The 18,512-nt window shown below is 42.2% G+C and overlaps 1 protein-coding gene across 3 annotated transcripts in view; it reads left to right on the top strand.

Annotated features, from left to right (window-relative positions):
• Positions 1–18,512, top strand: part of LOC139273041 (tetratricopeptide repeat protein 7A-like) — a 491,323-nt gene that overhangs the window by 110,829 nt on the left and 361,982 nt on the right. For all 3 annotated transcript variants that reach the window (XM_070889337.1, XM_070889338.1, XM_070889339.1), the window contains 3 exons: positions 1,331–1,409; positions 13,612–13,781; positions 18,260–18,323. In XM_070889337.1, coding sequence (XP_070745438.1) covers positions 1,331–1,409; positions 13,612–13,781; positions 18,260–18,323 — 313 coding nt within the window. The remainder of the gene's footprint in view (positions 1–1,330; positions 1,410–13,611; positions 13,782–18,259; positions 18,324–18,512) is intronic.

Below are 18,512 nucleotides of genomic sequence, written 5' to 3'. Positions count from 1 at the left end.
ACTAGAATGGTACCAGGGATGCAAGACTTCAGATACGTGGCAAGACTAGAGAAGCCGGAGTTATTCTCCTTGGAGCAGAGAAGATGAGAGGAAATTTAATAGAGGTGTTACAAATCATGAAGGGTTTTGTTAGAGTAACGAGTAAGGAGAAACTGTTTCCAGTGGCAGAATGGTCAGTAACCAGAGGACACAGATTTGAGATAATTGATAAAAGAAACAGGTGAGTTGAGGATATTTTTTTAAAGCAGCGAGTTATGATGATCGGGAATGCACTGTCTGAAAGGGTGGTGGAAGCAGATTCAGCAATAACTTTCAAAAGGAAATTGGATAAATAATTAAAGGAGGAAATTTTGCAGAGCTATGGGGAAAGAGTAGGGGAGTGTGACTAATTGGATAGCTCTTTCAAAGAGCTGGCAGGGGCCGAATGGCCTTCTCTGCTGTATCATATAATTCTGTTATTTTAATTGTGTTAATGTATCCTAAATGTACACAGACCTTAAGGATTGCTGGAGATGTACCCATTTCAAATCTACCATTGCATATAGTGAACAGCATCTATAATGAAGCGTGTTGAAATGGTCGGTTGATTGGTAAATTCTGAGGGTGACTTGGTAGCGGATATATAATACACAGGGAATTTAATAGTGGGTAAACTTGACTTTGTTTTTATATTAGTGTCCTAAATACTTTTCTGGTGGGGGGAATGATTGACTATGGCATCATCTAAGCTTACTTAATCACCTGGTTAAACAAATTATCAGCAAATGGTCTCTCAAATGCTGCAGGTGGCATCTTGACAGTTTCAAGAGACACACAGATTGGTTTCTGGAGAGAGTGAAGGGGTTCAGCGATATGGTGAAGAAATGGGTCAGGAACTGGCTTCTTGTGCCTAATAGCCTTTTCCTGTTCCTAAAAGTATTTTTGTTCTTGTGTAGCTGCTTACATAATAAGAAAACATCTTCACCATGTCGGTCACCCAATAATAACTCGAGTAGCTGAATTTATTTTGAATGGGTTAGCACCTTGAGTGAAATAGGAATTTCACAAGAATGTATTCAGCATTCCGAAGCTGATACCTGATGGCATGAGTTCACCCCACTGGAGATGATGAAATACGAAAATATGCCTTTTACTAACTTTTGTCGATTGCTGAAAGGTGTGGAGGTAAAGAAAATAATTGCATTTATACAACACCTATCATCATGTTAGAATGTCCCAAAGCCTTTCACAGCCCATGAATTACTTTTGAAATGTAGTTACTGCTGTAATGTAGGAAAACCGTGCTTCAGAATCATCACAGCAACACATCTCTTGTGTTTCTTTCGCACAGGAACATAGTCAAGGGAGTGAAACGAATTCGGGAAACGTTAAGAGCTATGGAAACGAGAGCCACACAGAATTTCAGAATGGTATGGCTGAAAGACAGTTTTATATGTATTTTTTAAAAGATTTCTCAGGCAGCCGATCATGTTGAGCACATCCTTTAATATGAAAAACATGAACCAAGCCTTTGCACTTCCACACTGACCCAAGTGCCACCTCAACTCTCTGCAGCAACCTGCCAGCATTGGACAATGCATATCGTCCCCAGCTCCTCACACAATGTTTCATTTGTCACTATTGTGCCAATCAATTTATGTCACACAAAACACTTGGTATGGAATCGATGATGCACATGCAGCCTGCAGCTCTGTCATGTCTGGCTATTGTTTGACATGACATTGTATGTCTGGCTATGCCCATGAGGTGGGGCAATCATTCTTCAATAATGCTTATAACTGCTTGTATCAGCTGCAATTCGAAGTAATATAAGTTGATCAGGCAGCCTCAACTGCCAAGAGAGATAAGTATCCGAGCAGTCGAGTATCATAAGAACATAAGAACATAAGAATTAGGAACAGGAGTAGGCCATCTAGCCCCTCGAGCCTGCTCCGCCATTCAATAAGATCATGGCTGATCTGGCCGTGGACTCGGCTCCACTTACCCGCCCGCTCCCCATAACCCTTAATTCCCTTATTGGTTAAAAATCTATCTATCTGTGACTTGAATACATGCAATGAGCTAGCCTCAACTGCTTCCTTGGACAGAGAATTCCACAGATTCACAACCCTCTGGGAGAAGAAATTCCTTCTCAACTCTGTTTTAAATTGGCTCCCCCGTATTTTGAGGCTGTGCCCCCTAGTTCTAGTCTCCCCGACCAGTGGAAACAACCTCTCCGCCTCTATCTTGTCTATCCCTTTCATTATTTTAAATGTTTCTATAAGATCACCGCTCATCCTTCTGAACTCCAACGAGTAAAGACCCAGTCTACTCAATCTATCATCATAAGGTAACCCCCTCATCTCCGGAATCAGCCTAGTGAATCGTCTCTGTACCCCCTCCAAAGCCAGTATATCCTTCTTTAAGTAAGGTGACCAAAACTGCATGTAGTACTCCAGGTGTGGCCTCACCAATACCCTATACAGTTGCAGCAGGACCTCCCTGCTTTTGTACTCCATCCCTCTCACAACATTCCATTTGCCTTCCTGATTACCTGCTGCACCTGCAAACTAACTTTTTGGGATTCATGCATAAGGACCCCCAGGTCCCTCTGCACCTCAGCATGTTGTAATTTCTCCCCATTCAAATAATATTCCCTTTTACTGTTTTTCTTCCCAAGGTGGATGACCTCACACTTTCCGACATTGTATTCCATCTGCCAAACCTTCGCCCATTCGCTTAACCTATCCAAATCTCTTTGCAGCCTCTCTGTGTCCTCTACACAACCCGCTTTCCCACTAATCTTTGTATCATCTGCAAATTTTGTTGCACTGCACTCTGTCCCCTCTTCCAGGTCATCTATGTATATTGTAAACAATTGTGGTCCCAGCACCGATCCCTGTGGCACACCACTAACCACCGATTTCCAACCCGAAAAGGACCCATTTATCCCGACTCTCTGCTTTCTGTTCGCCAGTCAATTCTCTATCCATGCTAATACATTTCCTCTGACTCCGCGTACCTTTATCTTCTGCAGTAACCTTTTGTGTGGCACCTTATCGAATGCCTTTTGGAAATCTAAATACACCACATCCATCGATACACCTCTATCCACCATGCTCGTTATATCCTCAAAAAATTCCAGTAAATTAGTTAAACATGATTTCCCCTTCATGAATCCATGCTGCGTCTGCTTGATTGCACTATTCCTATCTAGATGTCCCGCTATTTCTTCCTTAAGGATAGTTTCAAGCATTTTCCCCACTGCAGATGTTAAACTAACCGGCCTATAATTACCTGCCTTTTGTCTGCCCCCTTTTTTTTAAACAGAGGCGTTACATTAGCTGCTTTCCAATCCGCTGGTACCTCCCCAGAGTCCAGAGAATTTTGGTAGATTATAACGAATGCATCTGCTATAACTTCCGCCATCTCTTTTAATACCCTGGTGTGCATTTAATCAGAACCAGGGGACTTGTCTACCTTGTGACCAGCAATTTTTGGCATGGTTTTTGTGTCTTCCACTGCGAAGACCGAAGCAATTGTTTAAGGTCTCAGCTATTTCCACATTTCCCATTATTAAATCCTCCATCTCATCTTCTCAGGGACCAACATTTACTTTAGTCAATCTTTTCCGTTTTATATATCTGTAAAAGCTTTTACAATTTGTTTTTATGTTTTGCGCAAGTTTACCTTCATAATCTATCTTTCCTTTCTTTATTGCTTTTTTAGTCAGCCTGGAGAGCTTTACAGGGATATTTCTTGTTCATTTCAGTGGCATTTCACATGGCCTTGTTCTCATTTACAGAGCCAATAGCTTCATGCTACTTACATAGTATGCAATTTCTACGAGGCTTAGTTACAATGGATTCAGTACAGTCATTCTGTGTTTAAATAGTGACCTATTAGAGCTTGAGATCTGAGTTCATACAGCCGCCTTTTGATTGGATGCTAGTGATATAACAGTAAATTGGGCTAATTTTACACACTGACATAGAGGCATTGGTGTTGTCAGTTTGGCTCAACATATCCACAGCTTACTGTACTCTTCTGAATATGTTCAGTGAGTATTTGTTAATATATGTGTAGCTGTGACACTGAATTAATTTAGAACTTACATTTTACTCTTCCTGCCTTTTTTCTTTATTTTTAAAGGAAGTCATCAAGTTGCCAAGCATGAGAATTAAAATTCAGTGTAAAGCAAATGTAAAGGGTTTTAAACAAAAACAGAAAATGCGGCAAACACTCAGCAGGTCAGGCAGCATCTGTGGAGAGAGAAACAGAGTTAACGTTTCAGGTTGATGACCTTTTGTCAGAACTGGAAAAAGTTAGAGATGTAACCGGTTTTAAGCAAGTGCAGGGGCAGGGAAAAGGGGAAGGGGAGGAAGGAACAAAAGGGAAGCTCTGTGATAGGGTGGAAGGCAGGAGAGATTAAATGACAAAAGGGATAGTGCAAGGTGAAAGGAGATGGTAATGGGGCAAGTAAAGAAAAAAAGATAGGTCTAAAGGAACTGTAGTGGGAATAGCAGAATCATCAGCAACAGCTACCATCCGAAAAATGAGGGGTAGATGTTTTATTTTATTTATTCATGGGATGTGGGTGTCGCTGGCAAGGCCAGCGTTTATTGCCCATCCCTCATTGCCCTTTAGAAGGTGGTGGTGAGCCACTGCCTTGAACTGCTGCAGTCCGTGTGGTGAAAGTACTCCCACAGTGCTGTTAGGGAGGGAGTTCCAAGATTTTAACCTAACGACGATGATGGAACGGCGATATACTTCCAAGTCAGAGTGGTGCGTAACTTGGAGGGGAACTTGCAGGTCATGATCCCATGTGCCTGCTGCCCTTGTACTTCTAGATGGTAGAGGGTGCAGGTTTGGGAGGTGCTGCCAAAGCAGCCTTGGTGAGTTGCTGCAGTGCATCTTGTAGATGGTACACTGCAGCCACGGTGCGCCGGTGGTGGAGGGAGTGAATGTTGAAGGTGGTGGATGGGGTGCCAATCAAACGGGCTGATTTGTTATGATCTGACATTGTTGAACTCGATGTTGAGTCCAGAAGGCTGTAAAGTGCCTAGTAGAAAGATAAGGTACTGTTCCTTCAGCTTCATTTCCAGCATTTTCTGTTTTTTTTCAGATTTCCAGCATCCGCAGTATTTGGCTTTTGTAGGGTTTTATTTGTGCTGATCAGTCAGTGTTTGGAGTAAATACACTCTCACTCCAGTAGGTGATATTGGGAGTTGTTTTTTAACTGCTTTTGTTAATCATTTATTTTCTGTTACCTGTACTAACTTATACATTTTTCTTTTCAATCTAGCCAGGTTTGAAACTTTCTTTGATTATCTTCAGGGTGAAAATTCAAGTTTCCCTTTTTGGACGTCTTTCCAGTGGTTATTTGTGTGCTTCAGAAAAATAGTTGGATTTTATTTTTAAAACATTTCTTTTTAACCACTTCTCTTCTAAAGATGCTATGGTATGACCCATGACCCCATGAATGCTAGCTACCCTCTAGTAGCTCACCCGAGTGACTATTTTTCAATTGTGAGTTTAGACTGTTTGTCTGCAGGGTTATTTGACTCTGGAAATTGGAAGAACATCACAGCAAAGCCTGATCCCTCTCCTCATCCAATGTCTACATGAGCACTTTCTAGAAGGAGTCACCAAATAGTGATCAGGAATGAAAACCGTCGCTTGCCTTCCCCCAACAAGCCGAAGGACACGGAAGCCTATTCATACCAGCCCAAGTACCACTTCATGTGAGATCACAGAACTTAGCACAGATGGGGGATTGAACTTGGGACCCTCCATACCAACTGTTGGCATACTAGGTTCCCTCTATTCTGCCCTGTGCCTGGAGTCCTTGTTGCTAATGGCATAGATCCTGGCCACTGTAGATTGGAATCCACATGAGAACATAATTTCCGCGTACAGTATGTAGGACTCCGAGATAGGGACAGCGATGAAGAGAGAAATAAAAATGAAGGGGAACAAAAATGGATGACAATGAAGGTGAAAGGGAAAGAGTGAGGGAAATCAGGGAGCAGTATTTTGGGGCTTGAAGCACCTTGACATATTTTTCTACATTAAAGCCTCTGTATAAATGCAAGTTGTTTGGACAGGAAGAATCACAGCATCTGAGAGAGAGTGGGATGGGAGAGGGCCAAGATTATCTGGAGGGAGGGGAGAAAGATTGCCAGCATGAACTGAGAAGGGGAATAGTGCCAGTTTGAACTAGAGGAAAGAATAATGTCAGTTTGAGTGAGGGTGGGCAAACAGAATGCCACCTTAAATGGGGGGTGGGGAGGAAGAGTACCAACTTGAACTGGATTGGAGGAGATCAAGAGTTTCTGTGAAAGGATGAGGAGTTGGGTGGGGTATGTCTCTCTACGATCTTTGAGAGTGTGACTGTCAAGGTGCCTTTTGGGAAAGAAATGGTCTGGTTGATCTTTGGAAAATCCAAATTCTGCTTTGTTTTTCCTTTTTTTTTAATTAAAAAGGTAAGGAAAACAATTATGAAGTACAGGTACAAGGTCTCAAATCCGGCAACCTCTGGACCGAGATTATGGCGGTTTTTGGATTTTTCCGGATTTCGGACATAGAGAAAACGGCTTAGCACAACCGAAGCTCAAGTACCTTTACATTCGAAAGCCAAATTCAATGAATGAGCTACATGAAATAAAATATGAAAAGGAATGTATTCATAAAGCATGAAATCAGATAAATCAAGGTTTTTATTTGGTAAACAGAGTATAGGTATGAAACAGAATAATGTATAAAGAATAATATTCTTCTTGTGATCCACTTCCTAAGTAAGCTGCACAGAAATGGGGACCGGTTACATGTGGCTGGAGGTTGTGCTTGGGGGAGATTGGGATAGAGGGCTCAGCTATGAAGCCTGGGGTTGAAGATGGGCCAGCAATAGGATTTTCGAGTGTGGAAATTGCTGGTGTAGTTGTAGGCTGTTGGTCTTGGGCACTCTGCAGCGATACCTTCTTAAACATATCGGCTAATTTTAATTGTTTCAGTAATTTGGGCTTTTCTTTGATTGATTTTCCCCGAATTTTATGCACCTGCATTATTTCCTCTTCGTTGATGAAGTTTCGTTGCTCAAGGGCGTTAATTAATGAATGACAAAGATTGATAGCTTTGTCAATGGACTATTTTTGCACTTGATTACCAATATCAGCATTGTCATCCTCACTGCTTTTATTCATTCAAAACCATGCCATAATTTCATCATCTGTTACTGTATACACAATGGGAGCATCATTGTTTATGTCCATAACCTCTGTGACGTCGTCTTCATTCAATGTTAGCACAGCTTCACAAGTCATCCCTTTTGCATATTCTAAAAGTTCAGAAGTCATTTTCTTTTTGGACAGATGAAAACCTTCAAAGTCATCAACGGCATCTTCATTAAACATAGATGCTGGCTACAGGTTATACCAAGCATTAGTCAAGGTGTTTTTAATTACCTCATCCCACGCATCCACAGCTGCCCATATGGCACCCTTCACAGAAAAATCTTTTGAGAACGCTGTTATCCCCATGTGTCTGTTCACAGTACTAAGCAAATGCCTCATTGTCTTTGTAGAGACACTTCATTGATCTCAAAATTCCTTGGTCCATTGGCTGTACCAGTGATGATACATTGGGAGGTAAATAGATTCCATAGACATTATCCTTTACTAGAAGTTCAGCATCAGGATGTGCTGAGCAATTGTCTAACAACAAGAATATTTTGCACTTTTCATCAAGGCCAGATGCCCTACAATGAACACGAGCCTCGGGAACAAAATGGTTTTCAAACCAGTCCAAAAAAATTACCCTGGTTACCCATGCTCTCTTATTAGCATAATAAGGCACTGGAAATATTTTCACGCCCTTGAAACATCTTAGATGCTGGCTTTTCCCGATGACCATAAGCTTACACTTGGGTGCCCCAGCTGTATTTGCACAACCAAGCACAGTCAATTTGTCTTTGGCGTCTTTTACATTTGTTGGTTGTGATTCTTCTGTTGGTGCTAATGCCTTTCTCAGTATATAGCACCAAAACATTGATGTCTTGTCGGCATTATAGATTTGCTGAGCTGAAAGTTTAACAAATTCATCTATATAACTTTCAGCTGCCTCATGATCTGCTGAGGGTTTTTCACCACACACTTTCAATTGCCTGATACCATGATGCCTTTTAAATTTGATTAGCCAATCTGAAGAGTAATCGTATGGAGTTTCAATCTTCAGTTTTGTGTGGAATATCTTGGCTTGTTGCATCACCATTGGGCCAGACAAAGGAACCTTTTCACTTCTCCTCTGTCGCCACCATTCCATCATTACTCGATCCAACTCATCACTTTTAGGCTTATGCATAGTATTCATTTATTTCTGAATGTCATTTTCTCAGGGTAGTGTTTGCTAGTGCTGTTGGGAAGGAGTTAAACTAATATGGCAGGGGGATGGGAACCTATGCAGGGAGACAGAGGGAAGTAGAATGGGGGCAGAAGCAAAAGATAGAAAGAAGAAAAGTAAAAGTGGAGGGCAGAGAAACCCAAGGCAAAAAGGGCGACATGACAGCAAAATTCTAAAGGGGCAAAATGTGTTAGAAAGACAAGCCTGAAGGCTCTCTGCCTCAATGCAAGGAGTATTCGGAATAAGGTGGACGAATTAACTGCGCAGATAGCAGTCAACGGGTATGATGTAATTGGCATTACGGAGACATGGCTCCAGGGTGACAAGGCTGGGAACTCAACATCCAGGGGTATTCAACATTTAGGAAGGATAGACGGAAAGGAAAAGGAGGCGGGGTGGCATTGCTGGTTAAAGAGGAAATTAATGCAATAGTAAGAAAGGACGTTAGCTTGGATGATGTGGAATCGGTATGGGTGGTGCTACGGAATACCAAGGGGCAGAAAATGCTAGTGGGAGTTGTGTACAGACCACCAAATATAGTAGTGAGGTTGGGGACAGCATCAAACAAGAAATTAGGGATGCGTGCAATAAAGGCACAGCTGTTATCATGCGTGACTTTAATCGACATATTGATTGGGCTAACCAAACTGGTAGCAATGCATTGGAGGAGGATTTCCTGGAGTGTATTAGGGATGGTTTTCTAGACCAATATATCGAGGAACCAACTAGGGAGCTGGCCATCCAAGACTGGGTGATGTGTAATGAGAAAGAACTAATCAGCAATCTTGTTGTGCGAGGCCCCTTGGGGAAGAGTGACCATAACATGGTAGAATTCTTTATTAAGATGGAGAGTGACACAGTTAATTCAGAAACGAGGGTCCTGAACTTAAGGAAAGGTATCTTCGATGGTTTGAGGCGCGAATTGGCTAGAATAGACTGGGAAATTATACTTAAAGGGTTGAAGGTGGATAGACAATGGCAAACATTTAAAGATCACATGGATGAACTTCAGCAATTGTACATCCCTGTCTGGAGTAAAAATAAAACGGGGAAGGTGGCTCAACTGTGGCTAACAAGGGAAATTAAGGATAGTGTTAAATCCAAGGAGGAGGTATATAAATTGACCAGAAAAAGCAGCAAACCTGAGGACTGGGAGAAATTTGGAATTCAGCAGAGGACAAAGGGTTTAATTAAGAGGGGGAAAATAGAGTACGAGAAGAAGCTTGCCGGGAACATAAAAACTGACTGCAAAAGCTTCTGTAGATATGTGAAGAGAAAAAGATTAGTGAAGACAAACGTAGGTCTCTTGCAGTCGGATTCAGGTGAATTCATAACGGGGAACAAAGAAATGGCAGACCAATTGAACCAAAACTTTGGTTCTGTCTTCACGAAGGAAGACACAGATAACCTTCTGGAAGTACCAGGGGACCAAGGGTCTAGTGAGAAGGAGAAACTGAAGGATATCCTTATTAGGTGGGAAATTGTGTTCGGGAAATTGATGGGATTGAAGGCCGATAAATCCCCGGGGCCTGATAGTCTGCATCCCAGAGTACTTAAGGAAGTGGCCCTAGAAATAGTGGATGCATTCGTGATCATTTTCAACAGTCTATCGACTCCGGATCAGTTCCTATGGACTGGAGGGTAGCGAATGTAAAACCAATTTTAAAAAGGGAGGGAGAGAGAAAGTGGGTAATTATAGACCGGTTAGCCTGACATCAGTAGTGGGTAAAATGTTGGAATCAATTATTAAGGATGAAATAACAGCTCATTTGGAAAGCAGTGACAGGATCGGCCCAAGTCAGCATGGATTTATGAAGGGAAAATCATGCTTGACAAATCTTCTGGAATTTTTTGAGGATGCAAGGAGTAGAGTGGAGAAGGGAGAACCAGTGGATGTAGTGTATTTGGACTTTCAAAAGGCTTTTGACAAGATCCCACACAAGAGATTGATGTGCAAAATCAAAGCACATGGTATTGGGGGTAATGTACTGACGTGGATAGAGAACTGGTTGGCAGACAGGAAGCAGTCAGTCGGGATAAACAGGTCCTTTTCAGAATGGCAGGCAGTGACTAGTGGAGTGCCGCAGGACTCAGTGCTGGGATCCCAGTTCTTTACAATATACATCAATGATTTAGATGAAGGAATTGAGTGAAATATCTCCAAATTCGCAGATGACACTAAACTGGGTGGCAGTGTGAGCTGTGAGGAGGACGCTAAGAGGCTGCAGGGTGACTTGGACAGGTTAGGTGAGTGGGCAAATGCATGGCAGATGCAGTATAATGTGGATAAATGTGAGGTTATGCACTTTGGGGGCAAAAATGCGAAGACAGAATATTATCTGAATGGCGGCAGATTAGGAAAAGGGGAGGTGCAACGAGACCTGGGTGTCATGGTTCATCAGTCATTGAAAGTTGGCATACAGGTACAGCAGGCGGTGAAGAAGGCAAATGGCATGTTGGCCTTCATAGCTCGGGGATTTGAATATAGGAGCAGGGAAGTCTTACTGCAGTTGTACAGGGCCTTGGTGAGGCCTCACCTGGAATATTGTGTTCAGTTTTGGTCTCCTAATCTGAGGAAGGACTTTCTTGCTATTGAGGGAGTGCAGAGAAGGTTCACCAGACTGATTCCCGGGATGGCTGGACTGACATATGAGGAGAGACTGGATCAATTGGGCCTTTATACATTGGAGTTTAGAAGGATGAGAGGGGATCTCATAGAAACATATAAGATTCTGAAGGTATGGAACAGGTTAGATGCGGGTAGAATGTTCTCGATGATGGGGAAGTCCAGAACCAGGGGACACAGTCTTAGGATAAGGGGTAGGCCATTTCGAACTGAGATGAGGAGAAACTTCTTCACTCAGAGAGTTGTTAACCTGTGGAATTCCCTGCCGCAGAGAGTTGTTGATGCCAGTTCATTGGATATATTCAAGAGAGAGTTAGATATGACCCTTATGGCTAAAGGAATCAAGGGGTATGGAGAGAAAGCAGGAAAGGAATGATTAGCCATGATCTTATTGAATGGTGGTGCATGGTCGAAGGGCCGAATGGCCTACTCCTGCACCTATTTTCTATGTTTCTATGTTTATGTTTCTGCATAAAACTTAATTATCTGTTCTTTCTGCTTTTTTCTATCATAAATGATGGAGGTTCCGACACCATACTCCTTACTCAGGCTCCGCACTGAAGCACCTCTATCTAATTTCTGAAATAATTCCACTTTCTTGGCAATTGACAACGAATTATGTTTCCTCTTTACAGTATTACCCATTGGGGTATCCGTTGGCCTTTTTGACATGGTTGCAATGGCAAACAATAGAAATTCACAATCAATCGTGCTAAACACCAGAGAGCGTGGATTAGGTCGGGCCGGTTCGAGGGGAGCACATGGGTTGGGTTGGGGCGGGTCAGGTCGAAGGTCCTTTGGCAAGGCTCGGACCGATCGCAAGCCAAACTACTGAATCTCAAATGCGCTTTTCTCAAAAATGTCCGGTTTTTGGACAATTCCGGCTCTTGGAATTCCGGATTTGAGCCGTACCTGTATAAAAGTGCTTCAAATTAAACAGAACATGTCATTTTTAAAATAAAAGATCCACATTTTCCAGGGGAGCATGTCCTCAGATCCCCTGGAAATGCATTCCCAATTTGTACCGCCACATGGGTTTCCCTTTCAGTCTTTCGTGCACTTATTTTTTTTTTCTTAAATACAACGAAGGAATGTTGGATATACTTGCAGCTTAAGTTGCAAAGCCCATAAATCTACTTGTTTTCACATGTTATAGGCTTATGTTCAGGGCTTTCCTTGAATTGCTAGAATGTTAGTGGTTGTGTCAGCATTTTTGAAGCTATTGGCCAGCTTTTGCTAGTTTTCTAGTTTGGCATGTATAAGACCTTACTGATCTGTATGGCTCAGTTCTACACTAGTATGGCACAGGTATTGGGGAAAACCTTCATAACATTAAATTGGGAAGAGTCCATGACATTGCTGATTACTCAAGAATGTTCCCAATGTTGGGGGAGTCCAGAACCAGGGATCACAGTCTAAGGATAAGGGGTAAGCCATTTAGGACCGAGATGAGGAGAAACTTCTTCACTGAGAATTGTGAACCTGTGGAATTCTCTACCACAGTAAGTTGTTGAGGCCAGTTCGTTAGATATATTCAAAAGGGAGTTAGATGTTGCCCTTATGGCTAAAGGGATCAAGGGGTATGGAGAGAAAGCAAGAATGGGGTACTAAAGTTGCATGATCAGCCATGATCATATTGAATGGTGGTGCAGGCTCGAAGGGCCGAATGGCCTACTCCTGTACCTATTTTCTATGTTTCTATCCCATTGTGGTTGTACTTTGTGAAAGAAAACTTACATTTATATAAAGCGCCCAACATGACTTCTGGATGTCCCAAAACCCTTCACAGCGAAATGAAGTACTTTTGAAGTGTACGTTTGGTCACTTTTATAATGTCGAGGCATGTGGCAGTCCATTTACACACAGTAATTCTCAGAAGCAACAATGAGAAAAATGACCAGTTCATCTGTTTCAGTGATGTTGGTTGAGTAATAGCTGTTAGGCAGAACACCGGGTGAACTCGTGCTCCTCTTTGAATGGTGGTGATGGGATCTTTTGCATCCACCTGAAAGAGCAGATGGGCCCCAGTAAATGTCTCACCTGTACTGTAGCCTACATTGAGTGCTCACGTCTTGAGTGGGGCCTGAGCCCACAATCTGCTACCTCAGAGGTGAGAGTGCTGCCACTGAGTAAACTCTGAACTGAAAAGCTTTCCTTATACTTGAAGACTGAAGTTATTTGGACATTGCTAATACTTTATAATTTATTTAAGAGCATAAAAAGTCATGGGAGTTCTGATTGAGCATCATGGATGCTATTCATACTATTTACACTTCTGTCCGAACTAAGTTCTGCAGAATTTTTCCCTGACCCACAAAATAGCTGAGTGAAATTCTACCGCTCCAGTATCGAAGATTGGCTGGTTTGTTTTCACAGATGATATTTTGATGGTCTCAGCAGCATGAAAAACAAACTGTTCCACAGAGTATATGATCTCTGTCTATACTCATCCCTTAACCTCTCCATACTATTCTTAAGCACACATTCACCCAGCCCTCCTTAAAAGCAATTTTAATTGCAGTATTAACTGCTTTTATTGGGGCGTTTTTAGTTGATTTATGTTAGTGCTGTGTTTATATTTTAAACAAATTTATTGTTTTCTCTCTTAGACAATAGCCAAGCATCTGGCCGAGGTGCTTCTTCACAGTCTGTGTGAGGACAGTTACTGGAATCCATTTTCAGACCCACCTCCTGATCTGCTCAGTGATGAGGAAAGTGGACCTTTTCAAACGGTTAGCTACACGCTAACCACTGGTCCTCAGCTCTACCAAGGAGACAAGTATGTGATTTTATTTATGCATAATGCTTTTTATTCATTAGCAAATTATATGATGCAATATTTTTCGATAGAAAATGCCTATCATCCCCCTCGACAAAGAATGTTATGATTTCATTAGCAATGGGTTAGGTCAAATAGAAGTCACTTTCCCTTTATATCCTCCCACAAAACACACCCACATACAAAAAAAAGCTGCAACAACATCACTAAACCAAACTCTAGTCTCCCTTATGCTCATGTATACACAGAATAAAAACACAGCAGACCAGCTCATTCCTATTAGCAACTTGCTAAGCATGCTGCAAACAAATAAAATTTCTACTTCCATAGTTTTGCTATTTAATTTTTTTTTCACATCTCGTTGTAATGGGGTCGGGGCGCTGCTTGAAGGGGAGAATAATCCTCTTGGCCTGGAATTTACGGTGGGTAATAACAGTACCCCCTTGAAAGAGATTGCAACTTCTAGATGTAGCGCATGCACATCCTAACGAGGAAATCTTGAAGTTGCAGTCAGTCATTCTCTGCTCTGACACTGGCTGCGCTGTTCCCCTCCGCCGCCCCCCCCCCCCCCCACCCCCCCCCCCCAAAGCCAGCAATTGGTGAAATCTGTGTAATCAGGGAAACTGGCAAACTTTGGCTCTTCTGCAGTTAAATACCACGTTAAAAGTTAGACCCTTTTTGATCAGTTGTAACTGGGGTTTTAACAGTGTATTGACTGCTAAACAAATGGAAAACAAATTTCAATTTGTGGAGCATCAAATTTATTCATTTTAATAACATTTATAACCATCTTTATTTCAGATTTACCTTTTTCCCCATTTGAGAGCTCCAATCTTTGTTTTACTCTCTCTAATATTTTAAAAATGTTCGAATCAAAGGCGCTTTACTCACTACCTAGTTCGCGGTCTGTGAGAATTCTGCATTTTGATTGACTGCTTAGACAGCTTGTTGACGCCACAGCAGCCCGCACTAGGAATTCCCCATTAACTTGCACTGATTTCAACTGAACGTCGGAAAAGCCGAAACTCTCGCCACAGCGATTGCGAGATTTTTGTGTGAATCTTACTTTGGGGCCAGTGGCAAACGCCTTTGCTTCGCCGCTGACCGTAAATTATGGGCCATTGTGTTGGAAGATGTAGCATCTGTTATAGATGCTGATCAATGAGTGACACTTTGACCGAGATGTGGCACAAAGGAATAACAGACTAAGGTTCAAACCCTAGTCTCTGCTGACCTAGCTGATCTTAGCTAGGTCAGAATTAATTCATTACAACATGTGTCCGCTGTGGCTCAGTGGATAGCACACTCTCCTCTGAGTCAGAAGGTTGTGGGTTCGAGTCCCACTCCAGGGACTTGAACACAAAAAATCTAGGCTGACTCTTCAGTGCAGTGCTGAGGGAGCGCTGCACTGTCGGAAGTGCCGTCTTTCGGTTGAGACGTTAAACTGAGTTCCCGTCTGCGCGCTCAAGTGGACGTAAAAGATCCCATGGCACTATTTCAAAGAAGAGCAGGGGTATTATCCCTGGTGTCCTGCCCAATATTTATCCCTCAATCAACGAAACAAAAACAGATTATCTGGTCATTATCATATTGCTGTTTGTGGGAGGTTGCTGTGCGCAAATTGGCTGCCGCGTTTCCTACATTACAACAGTGACTATACTCCAAGCAGTACTTCATTGGCTGTAAAGCGCTTTGAGACATCCGGTGGTCATGAAAGGCATTATATAAATCCAAGTCTTTCTTTCAACAACCTACCAACACTCATTCCCTGGGCTCCCGCGAAGAAAGGTCATTTGGGTACGTACTGGAGGTCGGTCAAAGGAGACAATAATGGAGACTGTAATGTTATCCATAAGTGCAGGCCAATCTGTCAAAGTGCACTGAAATTGCTGAAGTGTCAATTTTAAATCAAATATTCAGTTCCAGTTCTCTATGGAGTGGAAAGAAGTGTGTACAGTAATGGAAAAATATGTCAAAAATGTAGCTATAGAAGCAACATTAGATCACTGAGTTTTTCATGGCCTTTAATGAACCCCAAACCCAGTCATTTTTTGAAAATGTAAAGATTCTGCACCATACCAATCAAAGCATTAAATGTAAATCTGTGGATTGATTGTTATCTGAACTTTGAGAGGGTTTCCACCCCCCCCCCCCCCACCCAATCCCAAAACAGTCTATTTCCAACCTCCATTCAGTTTATACACCATGTTTCAGCAAATGAAGTCTGGAATGAAGTTCTTATGATCACTTAAAAAATATAAATTAATTTGAAGTAAGGAATGTTAAGGGCAATTAACATTTTGAAACTGTAGTTTACAATGATTTATGTTAACTCCCCTATCGGGTATAGCACAAAGCAATAACAGAAGATCGCAGTTTTGATCCCCAGATACTGGAACATTAGCGGAGAGAAATTTGGTTGTTTAGTGGCACCATTAGGACTTAAGGGGGCACTAAGGAGCCGCTAAAAACCTACCGCCCAAGCTTGCCACGAACTTCACTGGTGGTTTAGTGGCGGCGCTGTCATTTAGCACTGCGCACTCCAACGCCACCCACTTGCTGACATCAAGAGTGTGTAACACCCCTTTTGTGATGCGTTTCAGAAATTGACTGCTTTCGCATGCGGTAGCGCCTGGTGCTACTCCCGACGGGGAAGCAGACAGAGGATCCTGGGGAGATACCTCAAATTTCTAACAATTACTTACCTCTCTTACCTGTGGAAGGCTGTTGGTAACCTCCCTTCCATTTTTGTGCAGGTTTCACATGGTCAACCTCACCTCTTTAGGCGCTAGGATACTAGGATCCTGGCATCTCAAGTTGAGAAGTGCTACAGCCATGTGATGGCCCCTTAGTGCCCTAAGAGGAATGTGCAACGCTTCCCTTAGCGTTCACTCTCCTCTTGGGATGATACAACTGAATATCCCACTTTGAGGCGGTAGACATCGCTCGGCGCTAAAGGTAGCGTCCCAGCGGTGTCACCGCCTCAAAGTGGGCAATACCGAATTTCTAGCCCTATGAGTTACATTTGTCGAACTCCTCAAATTTTAACCCAACTGGATTAATTTGACTCATGTCAATTTGTTTTTTGGTTGTTTAAGCTGAATCTTATCTGCAGGTTCAGTGATGCCTCTCTCATCTGTTTGTATCTGAGTTTAATGTATATTTATTTATAATATTTATTCATGGTTCACTCTCATTTCTTTACCTTTGATACTGCAATGTTCTTTGTTGTTGTTGTATTCTGGTTATTTTGTAACAATTCAAAAAATAAACCGCTTTCTTTAAAGTAAAATTGTAGTCTGCTTTACAATTTAATTTCCTCGCTCAGTGTCTCAAATACCAAATGGTAACCTCAGGACAGCTTTGATTAGACAAACTAAAGGCACTGCCATGTTGGGGGGGTAGGAATAAAAACGCTGTTGAAGGAGGAGAATGGAGTCCAAGGGACCCCAGTCCTTCAAGAAATTTACAGGGGGAAAAAAAATGAGACATTAAAATTTCCTCAGTGAGTAAAGGTGCCATTCAGTGTGTACATGAGCCATGTAGAGCAAAAGGTTCATTAAATATAAAAGCAAAATCCTGAGCATGCTGGAAATCTGAAATAAAGTGACGGTTCTGATGAAGGGTCATCGACCTGAAACGTTAACTCCGTTTCTCTCTCCACAGATGCTGCCTGACCTGCTGAGTATTCCTAACATTTTCTGTTTTTGTTCCAGGTTTGTTCTGTACAGAATTAGTGCATCTCAGCTGGGGCTGCAATTTTGGAAAGTGAGAGGGAAGGGGATTTGCTATCATATTCCTACAATTGGCCTCGTTTTTAAAAAAAAACACACATCAACTAATGTTTCCTCGACTGACTATTATCACCTCCTTTTCCATGGACCATTATTGCCCTCTGGCATCTCATCTATATGTCTAATCCTCATGTATGAGCCTACACCATGAATATCAGCAAGCTGTTTGACATTAGAGGGGTACAGCAATTGAGCCAGGTCCTGTTCTCACCGGTTGTGCAAACACCTGTAGTTTCCGGCAGTTATTACTGGATGCAGAACAGGAGCAGAAAACCCATTGGTTTTTGGTCCCTCCTCAGCCCAAGGGCGTTGAGACACAGTACAGTACCCCTCGCCCGGCTGTGGCTGAGATCTGCCAACTCAGCACAGACCAACAATCAAAACTGGAGCCATCTTAGTCTGTGCAGATCAATACTGCACCACATGGTGCATTTATGCACTGAACCCTTGAGGGCTTGTGTCTTTTAATCATTAGCATTTGTGTAGCGAAGAAGTGTAAAGGTACTTCAATACCTTATTACAAGGCACAGAATTATATATTTATACCATTTTCAAAGGAGGCATCTTATCACCGATGAATCATACATAGTGTCTCTAGTTACTGGCCTTGTTCTGAGAATGAAAGAAAGAAATCAAGCAGTATGAACTTGACCTAGTTCAGTACAGTATCTGTTTCTTTTCCAGCCTCTTCTGCCCACGGGACATTGTTGAAGAAGCACTCCTACTCCTTCTAATCAGCGAGTCGATGGTAAGTTACACTGATAACTGAGAATAGAAATTCTAATCTTTTCTCTTGAATCTTAAATTTTCAAGCACTTGTTCGTACGCTTATTAAATGAGCCATTAGGAGCATCTTGGCTGATTTTTTAAAGGAGAGCCTTTTTAAAAAAAAAAAAATTGCCTGCAGCTATAAATCTGTTTCTCTTGTGATGAAACA

Source organism: Pristiophorus japonicus, chromosome 9 (genome assembly GCF_044704955.1).
Source record: "Pristiophorus japonicus isolate sPriJap1 chromosome 9, sPriJap1.hap1, whole genome shotgun sequence".
Taxonomy (NCBI): Eukaryota; Metazoa; Chordata; class Chondrichthyes; family Pristiophoridae; genus Pristiophorus; species Pristiophorus japonicus.
The sequence above is the reverse complement of the archived record's forward strand: the minus strand, read 5'-3'. Positions and strand labels throughout refer to the sequence as shown.